At 32.2% G+C, this 20,288-nt stretch overlaps 1 protein-coding gene across 1 annotated transcript; it reads left to right on the top strand.

Annotated features, from left to right (window-relative positions):
• Nucleotides 1-3,013: 3,013 nt before the first annotated feature.
• Nucleotides 3,014-5,773, top strand: LOC126708160 (basic leucine zipper 34-like). The gene is made up of 4 exons (XM_050407989.1): nt 3,014-3,249; nt 4,941-5,031; nt 5,196-5,322; nt 5,544-5,773. The coding sequence occupies exons 1-4, from the start codon at nt 3,014-3,016 to the stop codon at nt 5,771-5,773; spliced, it is 684 nt and encodes a 227-aa protein (XP_050263946.1).
• The last annotated feature ends 14,515 nt before the right edge of the window (nt 5,774-20,288 follow it).

Genomic DNA, 20,288 nt, shown 5'->3' with positions numbered 1-20,288 from the left:
TATGAGTATGCATTTTTATAGGTGCTACATTAAAAAGCTTCTAATTTCAAAGCCATTAACAAATAACAACTGAAGGCCATGAACAAGGCAAATATTTGATGTTGAGAAAATCAAAATGCAAACCATTATAGGAAATCGCCAACTTTTGGAAAACTAAATATCAGAAAACCTATTAATCTATTGTGCTTGGTCTCTTACTTTTTTACTTTTTTTGAAGTCCAAGTTGTTCAAGTATTAGGAATGCTGTTAATCTGTTAAATAAATAAAAAGGAATAGCATAATCTTAACATATATACAATTTTATCACAGATAGATCAAATTAATTGGTGACACGCAAAGCCAAGATTGTTAATGTTAACAATAGATGGGGTATTATTTTTGCATGTCTTATATGCAACACAGAGGTCAAACCTATCAAAGGAGTTTTATGGTGTGAGTAATGTAAAGGTGAGCCTAAATTATAAAATGATCCCGCGCATTGCGCGGGTTAAACGCTAGTTACTATAATCTATTAATCTAACCAAAACGAGAGAGAGAGAGAGAGAGAGAGGTTTTCACGAGTCAATCCATAAATTACAAACCATTTACTCAACATCAGTATCTACTTGACCCTCCACATGCACGGTGATCATATACACGGGTTCTTGCTGACATCTGACATTGTCTTCTTCCACATGACCAAAAAATAAAAATAAAAAAAGGGAAAAGGAGGAAAATTTGTGGAAGTAAAACTTTACACATAAGCCCCAAAGTTTTAATTAGGTGCCGATTATTGAATTAAAACATGCTTTTGATATTTTATTTTTATTTTATTTTATAAAAGATAAAATTTTTATTCTAACCTAATTTAAGTGTATATGTGTGTAAATCTTCTTCCTAGAAACTTAAATCTCGGCCCTTGTCCCCCTTCCCCTCCCCACAGTGCATAAAAACTTTATACTTATAGAGTGACTATCACGTCAAGAGTGCGCGCAAGGTGATTTGATATTTCATTTTTGAAATAAAAAAATTACTTAATTTAATATCATATTGGTTTAGGTATTGACAAGTTTAGTTAAGTTCTTAATTAATTAGTATAATATTCATGTTTGATTGTAAATTTAGAAAATGAAATTATACCTTTTTATTATTTTTATAAAAAAGTGGTGTTTTTGCTGTTGGCCAGTTTATTTCATTTATTACTCATAAGACACCCCAAATTTGGCCAATGAAGACGCTGTTGCATATATGTAGCACTTTGTTACTAGGGTGACTGGGTCCCTGGTGTCGAAAGGTGCCGCTTATTGAATTCAGACGTGCTCGAAGTATTTGTATGTAATAAATCATACAATATGTAATAATTATTCTCTTTCATATAAGATATAAGCAACAAAACACACGGAATAATTACATAATAAGTTCCAGAGTTACGATATTATTTTTGAGTTAATTAGCTCTAAAGATTCAAGTACAAAAATTTTCATAAAGTGTGTTTGGAAGAGATTATTTTAATTGACCTATTTTGTTTAAGAAATAAATTATATAAAAATATAGATGTATTTATAAAAGGTGAGGTTTTAAAATACTGTGTATTTGTTAGAGATAATATATATATATATATATATAATGTACACAACTCTTTCATAATAAATCCTAAGTGGCATGTTGTTATTTACTGTTACCGATTAACAAAAAAGTAATTTCAGTAATGAGTTCAGATTAAAACTAGTAACAACTTGTCACTTACGATTTTTTGTTAAAGTATTGAGGATGCAACACTTCTCATGTAAAAATAAGTTGCTATGCATTGTAAGCTAAATAAATAGACCGGTAATATAGTTTTACTGAAATAACAGAATTTTATGTAAGTTGTACTTAATGACTATCTACTAACTAAAAATCTTTCCATCCATAAGTAGAATTATGACGATAAGAAAATCAAAAGCCGGATTTTATATTCATGTGAAACCCTAATAGATATATATATATATATATATATATAATATAATGAATACATTATTTTATTGTGGATTTTTTTTTTTTTTTTTTTTTTTTTTTTTTTTTACATTCAAATATTGCTTTGTATTCACATAAATGAATTATTATTTTTCAAATTAGTTTTGAATACTATATGTATAAATCCGCATGCATGAAATTAAATGTGAATGTCATAGGTAAATTTTGCCCCTCCCCATCGAGCCGAATTCTAGCTAAGTCATTAGTCACATTATGAATTTAATAAAAAAGATTTACTGTTATATATGGTTTTCACTATTCACAACTTGTCATTTCAGCAAGTTATGGAAAATGTTGTGTCCCTAGATTTATTTGGCTATTAGAAATTCATAGTTTTACCATATTTAGTATCAGCACTACAAACCAAATTTAGTAGGGTTTCATGTTTTTGAAAATCTCATTATAGGCTTTCAGAGGAAGCTTACTGGCATATGCACATCACTCTAGATTACAACTGCTGAGTTCTTACACAGGTGGGAACCTCTTAATCACTTTAAACCTCCTCTTACAAGATAGGCTCTAAGATAATTAAAGGATGATATAAACCTAAATTATGCCAGAATGGATACCCAAACTAGAATATTAACGTAATGATGTAAATATCTAAATGACATATGTGCTCAAAGTTCAACGTAATCTAGGACATATAAACATGGGTAATTTGGGTTTTTTATTGGGAGGCAGTCCATTCCAAAAATGGTGCCAACCGTACAGTGCCATGTATATGTTCTTCGAATTAATAGGTCTCAGAGACTGAATAACCGGTTACAGTCACCTTTTTCCTACCCAAGCATCTATAAAAGGTGAGGCATTCTCACCTTTTTCTGCATTAAATCATTTCGTCCTTTTTGTTTAGCGTAAGTATGAATAGAGATTAGAGAGTGAAAAGGCTTTTTTTTTTTTTTAATTTTTTATTTTATTTTATTTTATGGTTACACTTTTACTGTATTGTATTTGTAGATTCATATTAGACTTTTGTTGTTTCATTCACTTTGCAGGTGATTAAGTTGTTGAAGAAATGGAGGGATTTAATTCGATAGTACCAACTCAAGGGAATGATGGCTCCAACACCTCCTTTATTCCATTTCCACCATCGCATGGAAATGTTAGCTCTGGTATGCCCTGCAACAATGCAAGTGGTAGCTCTGTCCAAGGAGTTGCAGCTATTGCAAGTGAGCCCAAAACTGAGAACCAGCAGGCCCCTCAAGGTCCTCGTGAACCAGAATCCAACGTTGACCCCAAGAGGCTGAGAAGGTATATTAATTTGTCCACCTCTTTATATAAATCCCTTTTCCACATCTCAACCTGCTATATAGATTCTTCTACGATCTATAAAATAATTATTTTATTTTATTTTTTAATTAAATTTGAATTATATTCTATATTTAAGTCATCCACTAGATTTTTTCCACAATTAAAATAAAAAATAGCATAATTACCTATGAATATACAATAATTATTAAATTTCATATTTTGACAAAAAGTAAAATAGAGGGGGGAAAAAAATCATATTTCGTTTTTTTTTTTTTTTTTTGTATGGCATGGATTACGGATTAGTTCCATTGAAAATAGAAAGATCTTTCTTATTTTCTAAATTTTATAAGCTTCAAAAAATCTATCAAAGAAAATTTAGGATAGATCAAAAGAAAAATAAAATGAAAAATTTTTAATTGGAGAGCAAATATATATATATATATATATATATATTATTAGCTTTCAAAAATGCGAAGCTCAAATTCTTTCTATAATAATTTATTATTTTTGTAAAATGAGTGAATCGGAACAAAATTTTGAGGTATTATAACATCTATTCTAGGGTTGTAGATCAGTAGATGCAAAAATGGTTACTATGTAGTCTTAACCTCTTCTTTCTCTTTCTTTTTTTTTTTTTTTTTTTTTTTTTTTTTTTTTTTAAATTTAATACAACGCGGCTTATTTGTATATATTATAGAATCTAAACAAATAAATATGATATAATTGATTTGCTATTGTAAAGGCTTCTTTAATATGATAATATTTACATGAGTAGTATTATATTGTCCGGATTGATCTTAAGTATTATTTATATAATAGATATGCTATCTTTACAAAGGTTTTTTAATAAGAATATTTATGTGAGTAGTAATAAAATGTTCGGATTGATCTTGAGTATTATTTATATAATATTATTTCATTAAGCACATAGACAATATATGTATAGCTTTGTATGTTTGTGAGTATATGGAAACATATTTATGTTAGTAGCAGGTTTTGCTGCCTCGATATTTAAATTTAGTTCCATTGAAAATAGAGAGATCTTAATTTCTTTTTCTTTCTTTTTTTTTTTTTTTATAAGTTTTTTAAGCTTCAAAAATTTTATCAAAGAAAATTAAGGATAGATCAAAAGAAAAATAAAAAGTAAAATCTTAATTAGAGAGAAAAGAGTACAATATATATTGTTAGCTTTCAAAAATGTTAAGCTCAAATTCTTTCTATAATAATTTATTATTTTTATAAATATGAGTGTTTTGTAATAAAATTTTGAAGTATTATAGCATCTATTCTAGGATTTTAGATGCAAAAATGATTACTATGTAGTCTTAATTAAAAAAAAAAAAAAAATACAGTGCGGAATATTTTTATATATTTTTTGAGCGAAAAGTAAGCAAGATAATTAAAAATAATAATAACAATAGACATAATAAAATCTAAACAAATAAACATAATAAAATAGATATGCTATTTTAGTAAATATTTTTTAATATAAGAATATTTACGTGAATGGCATTATAATGTCCGGATTGATCTTAAGTATCCTTTATATAATATATTTTCATTAAGCACGTAGACAATATATATATATATATATATATATATATATGTATATCTTTATATGTTTGCAAGTATATGTTTGCCGCACTCTGATATTTAAATTTAGTGTCTTTCTCTAATTTTTTGGCCCGTAGAATTCTGGCAAGCAGGCAATACTCGCAGAAATATCGACTCAAACAGCTTCAATATATTCTGCAACTTGAAACTGAAGTGAAGGCTCTGCAGGTGATTTGCGAATCTCAGCATACTCATGCTCTTGTGTGTGGGTGTGTGTGCCTATGGTTAATTCCTTACATTCTAACATTGATCAATTAATTAATTAATATTTTGAAACTTCGGATTTCCTTTTTTTTTTTTTTTTTAATTTTTAATTATATATATATGTGCAGGCCGAATTAGCGATCAATTCCCCTAGGATTACATATAGTGATCGCCAAAACTCACTTCTACGAGAAGAAAACAATTCTATGAAGCAAAAACTTGATGCCTTCTCCAGTGAACTCATGCTCAAAGAAGGTAAATACACACACACTCTCTCCCTGACACACACATACACTGAAGAATGAAAGATTCTTAATTAAAAATAAATAAATAAATAAAAAATAAATAAATCTTGTACTTGAGTTTTTAAAAATAAAACATGATTTTAAATCACATTTTTAGTTTATAAACATACACAAGACATTGTATGAAATAGACAACCCCCTTCTTAAATAACCATGTAATAATTACTGCAGCTGAATATGAGGATCTGAAGAAAGAAAGAGCATTGCTGATGAAGTTCTTTAGGATTTATCAACCAGAACTGCAATTGCCAGAGATGTTCGAAGCTAATCATCAACTGGCGAATATGGGCTTGAACCAACTTGAGATCAATGATGATTTCATGGAACCTGGTGTGCCGCAGATGCTGAACCAGAACCTGAACAAATTTGGGGTTGGAGGGCCTTCTTACAACTTCATGTAAACTTTCTGCTATTGGTTTGTCCAGAGATGATGTCTGGGTTTATCCTATCCTTTTGTATCCCTTGTGCTTGTTTATCTGATATTTTCCGAGATAATTTATAATTATCTTGATGTCTTTCTTTCTCTTACGAGTCTGTTAAGGCTTATGAAAGAGAAAATGATATGTTGCTGATATTTTGTTGGTTTACTTGAACTCTGGTATTCTGGAATTGTTTTTCATCAATAAATCAGTATGTGTGCTGGAGTATTTATGGTGCAATCGATTAATTAAGTGGTTAAATCTTTTAACGAATATAAAACTATTAGGCCTAAATCTGTTAGCTTAAACTTTTAAGTTAAAGGTAGTAATTAATTTAAAGCGGCGCCTTAAAATGATGTATGAGTTCCTCAAAAAAACCCCCTGAGATGTTAATTCTCAAACAATTTATAGTCAATTAAGGTCCTTAAAAAACTAAGTCTGTCTTTCAAATTTTGATAGATAGTGTTGTTGAAGTAGATGTTTAGTTTTTGAAGAGAATGACGAGAAATAAATGAAAAAAGACGTTTGAAGAATGGGCTCTTAGGCATTCAAAGAAAAAAAAAAAAAAAAAAAAAAACAAGAATGGGCTCTTAGGTTTTCTAATCATTACACTCAGAGACATGTCTACGTTTGGACCAAGCAGGGAGCTCATGGCTCCTATGCCCGATCGAGCATCCCCCAAATTTATTTATTTTTATAATATAAAGTTATATAAATATCTTGACACTTTAGTGGCAATATTTGTTCTCTCTAGAATTCAATTGGCCCATAGAGAAAAAAAAAAAAAAAAAAAAAAAAGGTTGGTTGACTCGTGACATGTCTACGTTTGGACATAAATTTTTTTTTATCAAATATCTTTTATTTATTTATTTTTTAAAAAAGACTCTTTAACCTTTTTTTAAAATGTCTTTCAAAAAAAAAAAAAAAAAAAAAAACAAAAACAAAAGACTCTTTAACATAATTTTTTTTATAAAATATCTTTCTTTTTTAAATTTAATTATGATCCTTTAGTGAATAAAATAAAATAAATCTCCCCTAAAAATTAAGGCAAACCAAGAAATAAGGGATTAAGGACCTTCAAATAAGGTTACTCTTTTATTTCTATTCTAAGATGGCCCCCTACTCTTGGATATGCATGTGGGCTTGTCTTCAATACATTTAATATTAGTTTTTTCCCTCAAATTTTGATAGAGATGGTATTAGATCCAAAGAAAAAATGTGTGTTTTTTTTATTCTTTTTCATTTTCTTTTAATCATGCCAATGATTGGTAAAGAATTAATAGAAAATTAACAACCTACTAATACACTTATGGAGTGGTTGTACTTATGTTTACTCTCCTACTGCAATTATGAAACAAGAATTTTTAGAAATGAATATGATCAAAATTTAATTTTGCAACAAAAAGGAAGATGAACTTCTAAAGGACTCTTTAATTTGTATATTGAAAGGAAAATTATTGTGAAATTTAATTTATTATCAATCATGAATGATTTTTGGGATATAAAAGAACCTTAAGTTTTGTTTTAATAGATGTTTGATTTGAAATGTTTTGAAAAATAATTATTTTGTATATTTTTTGTTTATAATATGTTAACAATGAATATATGCTCATTTTGTTTTTTCTATATTAATTTAGTCTGAAATTTTAATATATATCATTCTAAACCTGGATTGCAAAAAAGAAAAGAAAAAAAAGGGGTTCATGCTTGGACCTTCGAAAGATTAGATTCTAATTCCATTCCAAATTACATTACTAGTTAATTTCATAATTTTTGAGTGTCATGTGATGAGTATTATTATAAATCAGAGTATAAAAAATTGTTTAAAGTTAATGATGTAGGTCTTACATGTATTATTTGTGATAAAATCTAAACCATGGAAAATTCTTTAGATACTTCCGGAGCACGGAAAAATGGTGCTCTTCCCTCTCACATTCATGGTAAAACCCACCATGAATATGAGATGAAAGAGAACAATTCTTTATACTTTGAGAGTATTTAAGAATTATTCCTAAACTATGCAGAGGACTTTATTATTTATTATTTAGGAACTTATGTCATCACTCGCATCAATTTATTGTGATATTAATTAGAATCTAAACAAATAGCTAAATTACCATTATCTTTGTATAGGGGTAAATAATTTCTCCTTAGTGTCCCCCAACCAAATTACAAGGACAATTCTAGTCTTAATTCAAAACAAATGTGTAATAAATTATTTACAACATGCAGATAGAAATATATATACATATATACATACATATATATATATATATATATATCTTATTTCCTATCCAAATACTTCATATGCTAAGCTTTTTGGGTCTCAAAATTACAAATAAATAAAAACATATATTATATAGTTATTTTAAGTAGTTATACTTTGTTAAAAATTTTAGTAAATTACCTAATTCTTATATAGTTTGGACCGATAGTTTCAAAATAAATCTTAATTTAAATTTTTTTTTAATGAAAACTATGAACTTTTTTCATCATTTTAATTCCCACCTTCAATATATAAGTCACTATTAACTAAAACTAACATATTTTCATATAAATTCTGACTAAAACCTATCGAAACGTAAAAAATTATTTCATGTGATAATGCAAAAGGTACTACCAAATTTACTTAGATAAAAATTGTGTATATAATAATCAATTATAAGATGTAATTAATACACTTTATGTCAAGTAGCAACTGTATATATAATAATTAGTAATTTAATTATTTTCACCAAACATTCAAAGAAAAATAATACCAGCTAAGCTCATTTCAAAATCATTCACATAATTTATGGAAAATGAAAGTCTAAATTTGTGTTTACTTTTTCTACTGAAACCACGTAAGCCTTTGAAAAGCCATATTTTCTATGTTATTTTTCTAAGGAAAATGATAAGGGAACTACATATCAATTTTACTATTAATTTTTTTTTTAAAAAGTTTTTACAAACGGACTTAGTAATAAATGTAATTAGTGACACATCATTAACATAAAAAATAGAAAATTTTAGATTAATTTTTTTTGTTGTATTTAAAATTTGATATTCTCCCTCTCAAAAAAATTATATAAAAAAAAAAAAAAGACCTCCGATATTTACATCTTCTATTAGAATCATGACACATCATATTTATTTTAAAGTTAGAAAATATAGTTCCATATATAGACACAATTATAATAAACGCATATTAATAACTATCATAATTATCAAATTTAATATTTAGTAACTATCATTTTATTTTTTTGAAAAGAAAGAAACTATCATATTTTGTTGAACTTTTTCTTACATTGTACTGGTTGCCAACAAGTATATTTTATAAAATGAAATACTTTGTCTTTTTGTTCACTTCTTCTAATGTTGTCACATAATCTTTTGAAAGCTAATATTTTTTAACATCATTATTCTACTTTTTATGTTTATACCATTAATATGAATCTTGCTACATTAAATTTTCTTTAAATTATGAAATAATTAGTTTCATAAATAAAGACAATCCTAATAAATAACTATCATAATTATCAAATTCCTTTTTCAGAAAAAAAATTTATAAATGAAAGAGAATACCATATTTTGTTGAACTTTTCCCTGAATTGTGCATATTATATTAGTAACTAATATAATATCTATTAAATTTTCTTGAGCATTATATTGCACAGATTATTGACTAATATAATGTATAATAAAAATTGTCTTACACACTATAATTCTACCAAGTGAATGTAAGCAAGGCTTATGATAAAGTGGAGTGGCACTATCTAGAATCAATTATGGTGAAGATGGGTTTTTTCAGATCATTGGATTAAATTGCTGATGTTGTGTCAAAACAATATCCCACTCAATCCTTGTAAATGGTGAACCAAAAGGCACGATCTCACCATCTAGAGGCATTCGTCAAGGAGATCCCCTCTCTCCCTTCCTATTTCTACTCTACACAAAAGGTCTCCATGGGCTCAATAGCCAAGTTGCAAACCAGGGTGATATTAAAGGTTATTCACTTTGTAGAAATAGCCTGAGTCTCACTCACCTTTTATTTGCAAATGATAGCCTTTTGTTTTGCAGGGCTACTGTTCGAGAGTGTCAAAAAATTCTGGATATTTTGGAGGTGTATGGAAGATGCTCGGGTCAACAAATTAATCAAAGCAAGACTACAATCTTCTTCAGCAAAGCAACCTGTGAGGATACTAGAAATCATATAAAGATGGTGTTGGGATTCCAAAAATTATTCAGTATGAAAAGTATTTGGAGTTATCCTCTCTTGTGGGAAGAAATAAAAAAGGCAATTTTAATTATATAAAGGAAAGAGTCTAGAAGAAAATACAAGGTTGGAAGGAAAAGATTTTATCACAAGCAGGCAGAGAATCCTAATCAAGGTGGTGGTCCAAGCAATCCCCACATATACTATGAGTTGTTTCAACTTTCAAACTCCCATTGGGTCTTTGCACGGAAATTGAAAGCCTTATTAAGAGATTTTGTTGGGGTCAAAATGGAGAGCAAAGGAAATTCATTGGGTCAAATGAGACACACTTTGTCAACCAAAAAATGAAGAAGGCATGGATTTCAAAGATCTAGCCAATTTTAATGATGCACTCTTGGCAAAGCAACCATGGAGATTGTTGCATAATAAAAACTCCTTGTTTTATAGAGTTTTCAAACCAAAGTTTTTTCTGGATTGCTCTATTTTGGAGGCCACAAAATCTACTTCGGGTTCACATGCATGGCAAAGTATATTGGTAGGAAGGGATGTGCTCTTCAAGGTGCAAGGTGGAGGATTGGGTTTGGGGAATCTATCAGTGTATGGAATGATGCTTGGCTGCCTTCCCTTGACCATCCAAAAATTCTTTCACAGGTAGTCCCTGGCTTCGAAGATTCGAAGGTCTCAAACCTCATAAACCCGACTTCAAGAAGGTGGGCTACTGACCTTATCCATTGACTGTTTCATCCAAACGAAGTGGACTGAATTCTCAGCATTCTGCTTAGCCAGCTTCCCACGGAGGACAAGGTGATATGGCCTTTTAATTCATCTAGTGTATACTTTGTAAAGTCGGGCAAGCCCCACTTCCATTCTCTTCAGATATTGTTGAAGCTATGGCTTCTGCTAGAGCGATCTTGTTTGCTATCAGGAGCTCGACATTAGACCCTTCATACTTGAGGGAGACTTAAAGGCTGTGATCAAGACCCTCAAATCAGATGAAGACTCACTTTCTGTTTTTGGCCACGTTATCTCTCTGGCTAAATGCACTTTAGCTACCAACAGTTGTATTTCTTTTTCTCATGTGCATAGAGTTGGTAACAAAGTTGCTCAATCACAACCTAACTAAACATGCTAGACGTTTGTCGATGTGGTTGGAGGATGCTCCCCCAACTCTATTCTGTTCTCTTTGCTGATACTGGCAAATAATATTAGTAGTCTTCCTTCTTAAATAAAAAATAAATAAAAAAATAAAAAAAGGTGGATGTCTCCTACTTTTTCTTTTCTTTTATTTTTCTATTATATTACATTATAAGTACATTGAAATAAAAAAAAAAAAAAAAAGTTGTGGACATAATTTCAAATTATAAATAAATAAATAAAACTAATCAAATTGGACATCTACTGCCAATTTTTTTTTTTTTTTTTAAAAGGATTTATAATTTAACTTATATAATATTAATATCTACAAAAAAGTTGGATGGTATATTTTGTGTTTACGCTATGTGATCGATGTAATATTAAAAGTTGTATAACATAATTTTATCATGTAACTCATTATAAGTACATTATATTATAAACTTAATTAGCTTACTTTAAGTGGAAATCTCTTGCAAAATATTTAAAGAAATTAAAAATACTACTCCCATTACAACTCCATTATCAAAGGTTTTAAAGAATTAATGCTAGTTTCAAAAAATTTTTAATTATTTGATAATATAATACAGATAATATTTGCTTCACAGGAATCTATTTAATTGGAATGCCTCATCCAAATCTAGAATTTGCAATGTATTTAGTTTGATGGAAATTAATTATAGAAAATATTTTTGCATTTATGGGTGTTTAGGGTAACAAAAAATGTTGTCCAACTAGAAATTGTTTTCCAGTTGACCATGAAATAAAAAAGCACTTAGAGCATCAGTGTCCGAGCTTCCAAATGGTAAAATATGCTATATTTTAGACTCAAAGCATAAAAAACATGCATACTTGAGCTTCTAATTGCAAAATTTTTTACAATAGTGCTACAATAACGTCTTACATGTATGATGTTACTGTAGTGTAGACACTCGATTTTGTACCCATATTTTAATCGAGGAAGATGGCTAAAATGACCATTCATATACCCAAAATTCATGATTGCATTACATGCAATAATTCATTCATTGCATATCATAAAAATGATCTTGAGGTTCTAACGTTCACGACGGTGTACCCAATTTCCAAATCGGACCGTTGGATTGAAAGACATTGCATGATCAAGTTTGCACAATCCACATGTATTTTTTTTAGGTGGAGCCAACCACACATGATTAATTTAAACTAATTCTGGTTGGTCGAGCAATTAAAATTAATTAAATAATTTTGTGATTGGTTGTTAGTTAGTGTCAAAAATAGGCTTGCATGCATTGGAATAAAGAGAATAATTAGATAACTACAAAATTGTGGATAATCAAGACTTTTTGGAGTATTTATCTACAAGATACTCATTGTTAAAAGACCTGAATTATCAGAAAAAGAGTTTAATTTCTAGAATATGGATTAAAAACGCGCCTAAGTGCAAGTCCCAGATCAAAAAACCTCAAAAAATGATTCCAAAATGGACTGGAATTCAAACACAAGTTCGGCACCCAAAAGCGCCATTTAGCACTTTCCAAATGCTGATTGGCACAAATGTGGGACATGGCCCAAGGGCACATGGATTGAGATAAAACTCATCATTTTTTATTTTTTTAGAGATAAGGACGTATCTCAGTTCGTATCCTAATCATTTAGCTAATTTTTTGAGCATCCTAGCCTCTATAAATAGGGGACATCTCTCAAAATTCAGCACACTTTTTCACGTTCTCTGACTCCCCTCTTTTTGGCTCTTCTCTTCTTTTCTTTTCTCGGTTACGTTAAAGACGTTTTGGAGGCTCTTGCCTTAGGAATTTCTTTGTTGTAAGCAAAATATTTTAGGCTTCAAAGAGAATTGAATAAATTTCTTTGAATTCTAAAATATTTTTTCACAAAGAAGAGCACACTTATGCAAGAGGTAGTCTATTTCTTTCCCTTTCTTTTTTTTTTTTTTTGTTCCTTTTTATCAATTTTGTTGGATGATGCATGAATAGGTTTAGGATGTTTTTTATTATCTTTGATTCTATATATAATTGCCATGTTTTGTTTTAGAGTTTTTTATATATATGTTCTAGTTGGTTTGTTGTTATGATTCCTCTCTTGAATATCAAAATCTGCTAGCTATCAAAGATCTTTTTAATCTAAAAACTGATTTGAATTTTTCAAATCTGATTTTTTAACACATAAAACTGATCTGAAATTTTTAGATCTGATTTTTTTTTTTAACACACAAAACTGATCTGTATTTTCATTAAATTCAGATCTAAATTTTTTTAACACATAAAATTGATCTGTATTTTCATTGAATATAGATTTGATTCTTTTTAACACACAAAACGAATTTGTATTTTCATTAAATACAGATATGATTTTTTTAACACATAAAACTTATATGTATTTTCATTAAATACAAATCTAATTTTTTTCAGAAAAGTTTTCTTTGACACAAAATAGTAGATTTTGAAATTTAAGAGAAGAGGGCAAAAGTTAAGATGATTTTTTTTTATTGATGCATGCAACATAGATTTATCTCACAAGTGTAGTTCCTCTTCTAAAAAAAGTATTTTTCTTATTTTATTCATAAAAAATAGATCTGAATTTTTTTTTTTTCCTCTACATATCTAGATTTTCTTATTCACAAAACAGATCTGATTTTTCTTAATGAAAATCACCATTTTTAACTTTGCTCCAAAACAGATCTGATATTTTTTAGCAAAAAACCTTGCTTTTCTTTATATAAAAATAGATCTGATTTTCTTTAGAATACTAACTTTTTATTTACACAAAAACAAATCTAGTTTCTTTCTTTTTAATGAATCAAATCAATTTTCTTGATTTACGAAAACAAATTTGAATTTTTCTAAAACAAGAGGTTACATTTGTAAGATAGATTTATGTGGGTTAGTTCTAGTCAAATGTTTGTCATTTATGTGGAACATATCATTCACATCATGCAAAAAGTGTATATTGGCCATTAGAGTCAAGAAGACCAGATTCAGTTTGAGCGGAATGGGTGTCTAACACCTTCTCATTCTGTAACCTAGCTTTCGAATTTAGTTTTTTTTGGATAGGTAGATCTATGTCTTGTCTTTCTTTTATTTTTGGGTAGATTTTAACAAGGACAAAAGGCCATGTATTCTTTTGGTAGATTGTAACTTGGACTCAAAGCCTTGTAAATTCAATTTATCAAGCTTGTATTTATTTTTATTCAATCAATGACGATGAAGCATTTCAATCATGTAAATTTGTATTAATTTTTTTTCTTTTATTTTTTTGTATAAAAAAAATAAGTGGTGACTCCACACCACTTATCCCAAAAAAGAGGTGCCCTTCAAAGCACCCAAATTTCTTTTTTGAGAGCAACTAATTTTCTGGGTCTCTCACAGTGGCTACTCCATTGGGAATGTCGAGGACTAAGTTTTGTGTTAGACTTAAGTGACCAACAATATACCCTTGTCTTTTGCATGATTTTGCATGATATTGTTGTTTGTTTGTTCATGTCTTGAGATGTTTTTATGATACTTTTGTTTGTGTTGCCATGTTTTTTGTTAAGAGCTTTTCCTAACTGTCATAGTGTGTGCCATCAAAACAACAAAAATGTATGCACCCCTCTCAACAATATGGTGGTGGTAACCATGAATCACCGGTCTTCATTACATTCAGGTACCCATTGGTGAACTTACCAACTCATAGCCCAAAGTCACTAGATCATTTATTGTTAACTGTAAAGGAAAGACCATGCCGTTCAGACCAATGCAATGTTCATTACATTACAAGTTGGGAGGTGTAACGTCCTAGTTATGGGAAACAATAAAACAACAAACCCACCCTACAATGGCCTGTCCGTGTTAAAATTGCATTGCATTTCATTTTGTGTGTGTTTGTTTGGTTGATTGATGTAGATGGGGATGTAGCTTTGATTGACCCGGCCGAGCCTTTTCTTATGGGAGAATTTGGTCAAGATCCAAAGGAAGGCTTCAGAGAGAACCCAAGGCCGACACTTATGCTAGTAGCTCTAGTTCCAAGCCCATCAGTCCCATCACGTTACTGAAGCCCGTGAGCATAGAAGACACTCTACTACTGCAACATTACAATCCCATATTCTACCTACAAGACAGTTCAAGCCACAAGAAGTCTGAAGCTCCTAACGCTATGGTAGAAGAGGGAGAACACCCGAACACTAAAGAACCCATGAACACCCAAGAGCTACTCAACACCATGGTAGCTAGTCAAATCTAGTTAAGGGAGGACATGAACCTTATGGTACAACAGGTTCAAAGCTTGAAAAGTAATCAAGAGGAGAACAAGGCTGACCATAATCCACTAACTATGGAGAGTGAGAAGAAGATCAACTAAAGAATGAACAAGATGGAAGAGATGATCAAGAGAGCTCGCAAGATGGAAGACTTCATGGACTACCAATCACTCTCACTTTTCCCCAATGTGAGACTACCTCCCAAGTTTAAGATGCCAACCTTGGACAAGTTTGATGGGACTGGCTACCCAAAGTCCCATTTGAAGATGTATATAAGGGCCATGCAGCCCCTAGGTGCAACTGAATAACTACTTGCTCAAATGTTCCAAAACACTCTGACGGGAGCCGCTCTTACATGGTTCCTCAACCTAGATGATGCTAGAGCAAGGAGTTGGGAAGACATCTGACATGAGTTTCACAATCAATATAAGTACAACGTAGAGGTGGATATAACAAGGAGGGATCTCAAGACCACGAAGCAAGAACCGAAAGAGTCTTTCTCTACCTTCATTACTAAGTGGAGGTCCAAAGATGCATAAATGATGAATAGGTCAAGCAAAGAAGAATAGTTAGTTATGGTTGTAAAGAATTTATTACCTGTATACCATAAGTACTTGTTTGCCCAATATTTTCCTAACTTTAAGCTTTGATTGCTATTGGAACCCAAATTGAAGATGCAATAAATAACGGTACTATAAAGAATGAGGACCCAGCCAGGTTTAAAAAGAATTTAGGATCTAGTTCTAAAACTTTAGAAGTTTCTAATATCCATAAAAGTGATCCTTATCAACTGATTGCATCCATTGCACCCATGTAAATATCACAAGGGCCACTCCCAAGGCCTAGGAGGGAGTTTCATGAGTTATATATGCCTATGAGCCAAGTATTTGAGAAACTAAAAGTAAAAGGGTTACTAAAGCCCTTAGAACCAAGACCAATTCCAAACCCGCTACCTTCAAGTTTTGATGTGAATAAAAGATGTGCCTACGACCTAGGCCTTGGCCATAATACTGACAGGTGTTTTGGCCTTTGTCATGCAATTCAAGATTTAATAGATAACAAGGTGATGGCACTGCTGACAAAGCCTAGCATCACTAATAATCCCTTGCCCAACCATAATTTTGACAGAGGACCGAGGATTAATTGTTTGATGACTGAAGACGAAAGTAAAGAGGACCTATCTAAATTGATCTATGACCTACCTGAGTACTTTATGATGACATGGGAAGAATTGATGGGTATGACATCCACTACAGGATATGATACATGGAGTGAAGTAACTCAGGCCACAAATTACCCGACATTCATAAATAGGGGGAGACACTTCAAACCCCAATCAAACAACTCAATACCTACAAACGGGAGGAGACACTTCGAACCCTAATCAAATGACCCAACATCCATAAATGGGGGGAGACACTTCAAACCCCAAGACACCGACCTGAATGACTCAACAAAAATTGCCCACATCATAATGAGGGGGGAGGGAGACACTTTAAACCCCCACATTTAAAGATAGACAACCCAATTGAAGCCTTGAACAAAGCCACCCACCAAACAACCACTGAGGACGATGGGGTCCTTAAGCAATTGCAGAAAACACAAGTCAATATATCTTTATGGGGTTTACTTATAGCCTCATACAAACACCGTCAAAATTTGGTAGACCTTTTCAACCAAATCCAAGTCCCTACAACCACAACTTCCCAAGATCTGAATGCTATGATTGGGTCCATAAGTAGGGAACTCACTATTTCCTACTCTGAAAAAGATTTGACAAAGAAGGGGAAGCACCACAATGACCCATTGCATATTACTGTAGATGCTAAAGGCAAGATTTGATCAGCATGTAAGGGCATATGACAATAGTAGAAGAGAGGTCTTAGGACCCGTAACACTAGAGCTCACTATAGGGCCAATGATCAAGAAGGTGGAGTTTCAAGTCCTTAACATAGCCTCATGCTGCAATATGCTCCTTAGGAGACCATGGATCCATGACATAGAGGCCGTACCTTCATCCTTATACCAAAAGGTTTGGTTTCCACATGAAGGAGCTATTGTAACCATATATGGTGATACTTTGACTATGCCAAAGCCTATTTTTGGTATTGATTTTGAGAAAGAGGCATTGACATTGGATGGCTTTGAGATTGAGAAGGCTGGTTTTGAAAGAAGGGAAGAAGAAGTGGAGAAGATTCCTATGGACTTTGCTCCCTACAACAACAATAACGTGGTGGAAATGATGAGGAGGATGAATTACCTTCCAGGAATGAACTTGGGAAAGACTGTGAAGAAGCACACTGTTCAAAACCCCGTAATTCCAACTGCTACACTGCCTTTTAGGCTAGGCTATAAGCCCACTGATGATGACTTGTTAAAGATAAAGGTAAGAAAGATGGCCCAAGCCAAAGCCAAAGCAAAAGGACTTCCTTGTCCTCCAGAACCCCTAAAGCCCTATACTCCTACATTGAATGGGAAGTTTGTCAAAGCTAGAGATAGTTAACACTATCGGAGATTCCTTGAACCAAGATTTGATCCTGAGACCAGAACTATGATGCCAGGGTTTGAGCTACTACTTGATTGCAACAACAAACTTCCAGAACTAAAGAAGGAAGATACAACCTGGGTCCCTACTAATTGGGCTAATTACATGGGCCCTGATGCAATGACTATACTTTTGAGGGATGCCATTTGCAATATAGAGGAAGAAGAGTACTGGGAGGCTTGCCAATATACATTAAAGAGCTCGTATGAAGTAAGAACATGTGATGAAGATGAGGAAGGGGGAGCAGGCCCTAGTGATGATGATGAAGGTAGCAATAGCAAGAGTGATAGTTGTAGTGATAGCAACAGTAATGACAGTGGGGAAGGTGAAGATGATTGCCATAATGACAGTGAAAGAAACAATAGTGAAGACTATGATAGTCAATATAGTGGCAATGATTGGGGTGAACCCCCTAGTGATAGAGAAGATGAAGACGGTGGGCTTTATTATGAAGACTACGATAATGATGTAGACTATTATGATGGAGATATAGAGGATGATGCTAAAGCTGAACACATAGACATGGGAAGTGACACTGTAAGTGATCAATATAGGCTAGTAAATTTGCTAGAGGCTACAGGAGAAGAGGTGGAAAAGGCCAACAACATAGACTATGATCATCCCTAGGGCGTCTCTCAGATTGGAGCTATGTTACTAATGTTAGTTCAAGGTCCAATCCTCTATATGACAAGCATGGTATAGAGATTCCTAAGTTGGGGTCAATCCACAATTCAGAGCTTGGCTCACTGACCCCATACATTGAGGAAGAAGACGACATAGATGCTAGATTGGCCACTTTAGACCAAAAACTGACGGTCCACAATCTCAGAACCCTAACACTTGAAAATTCTAGAGCTGATGATGAGAAGATGGAAGGGAATGAGTTAGAATACCTCCCTCAATACACCCACTTGAGAAACAAAGGAAAGCAAGATCTATTTGGTGAGTGGATGGATAGCATAGAACATCTAGATGCATATGTGACTAACAAGCCCATAGATATGGAGATTGATGATGAAGGCATGGACTATATTGATGAAGACCCCTCGATACTAATGCAGAGGGAAGAAGGAACTCATTGGGAGATACCTGCCATTATTGAAGCCACAACCGAGTTGAAGAACTAGGCATGGGAGGGAGCTGCCCACACCAAGGAGGACCCTGTGAGGAAGATGAAGATCGTCGAACCAATCACTCCTGTCAAGAAGATCAAGACCATCGAGCTAGTTGCTCCTGTCAAAAACATAGTTTCTATTCCTATTGAGTCTATTTTTGCTAGTATTACTATTCTTGTTGAGTCTGTTTGTGATAGCATTCCTGTTGAGTCTGTGGAGATAAAGCCTGTTGTGGAGATAAAATCAAGGCCATTGTGGAGATAAAGCCTCCAAGAACTGAAAAGGAGATCCGAGAATTTTTAGGGAGGATATAGTACATCAGCAGATTCATAGCCCAACTCACCATGACAAGTGAACCAATTTTTTGACTACTCAAGAAGGAAGTTCCCACAGTATGTAATAAACAATACCAAGAAGCTTTTGAGAAGATCAAGAATTATCTGATGAGGCCACCAATACTAGTCCCACTGGTACCTAAAAAGCCATTATTGCTCAGTACCTAGAAGAGTCTAGGAAAGAGAATGTGATCTACTGCATTAGCAAAAAGATGCTGCCCTATGAAGAAAAGTATTCACCACTTGAGAAGACATGTGTAGCACTTGCATGGGCAACCCGCAAACTCAGGCATTATATGCTTGCTTTCAAGGTCTTGTTGATTGCAAGAATGGATCCTTTGAAGTATTTGATGGAAAAGCCTGTGTAGGATGGGAAGATAGCTAAATGGGTTTTGCTTCTGTCAGAATTTGATATTAAATATGTGACTTAGAAATCTGTGAAGGGGAGAGCGATTACTGATCACTTAGCCCACTGTTCACCTGAAAAAGCTGAAGAAATCCAAGGAGATTTTCTAGATGAGGATATTATGGAGATTCAGGTAAAATCTTGGAAGATGTATTTTGATGGAGCAACTAATCAAAATGGAAGTGGCATTGGAGTTCTCCTAATTTTTCCAAAAGGGACAAACATCTCATTCTTTGGTAGGCTCAACTTTCCTGCCACTAATAATTCCACTGAATATGAAGCTTGCACTATGGGGTTACAAGCAGCCCTAGGTCTGGGAGTAAAAGAGTTAGAAGTATATGTTGATTCGGCTTTAATAATTTCCCAGATTCAAAATAGATAGAAGATCAAGGAAGAGAGGTTGGTGCCTTATCATGAATGTCTTTAAAAGTTGGCCTCGAAATTCAGCAAGATCTAGTACCAATATATGCCAAGGATGCAGAATTAGATTGCAAATGCTTTAGCAACAATGGCATCCATGATGAATGGACCTAAGG

The sequence above is a fragment of the Quercus robur genome, chromosome 1 (genome assembly GCF_932294415.1).
Source record: "Quercus robur chromosome 1, dhQueRobu3.1, whole genome shotgun sequence".
NCBI classification, from domain to species: Eukaryota; Viridiplantae; Streptophyta; class Magnoliopsida; order Fagales; family Fagaceae; genus Quercus; species Quercus robur.
This window is presented reverse-complemented; position numbering and strand designations above follow the sequence as displayed.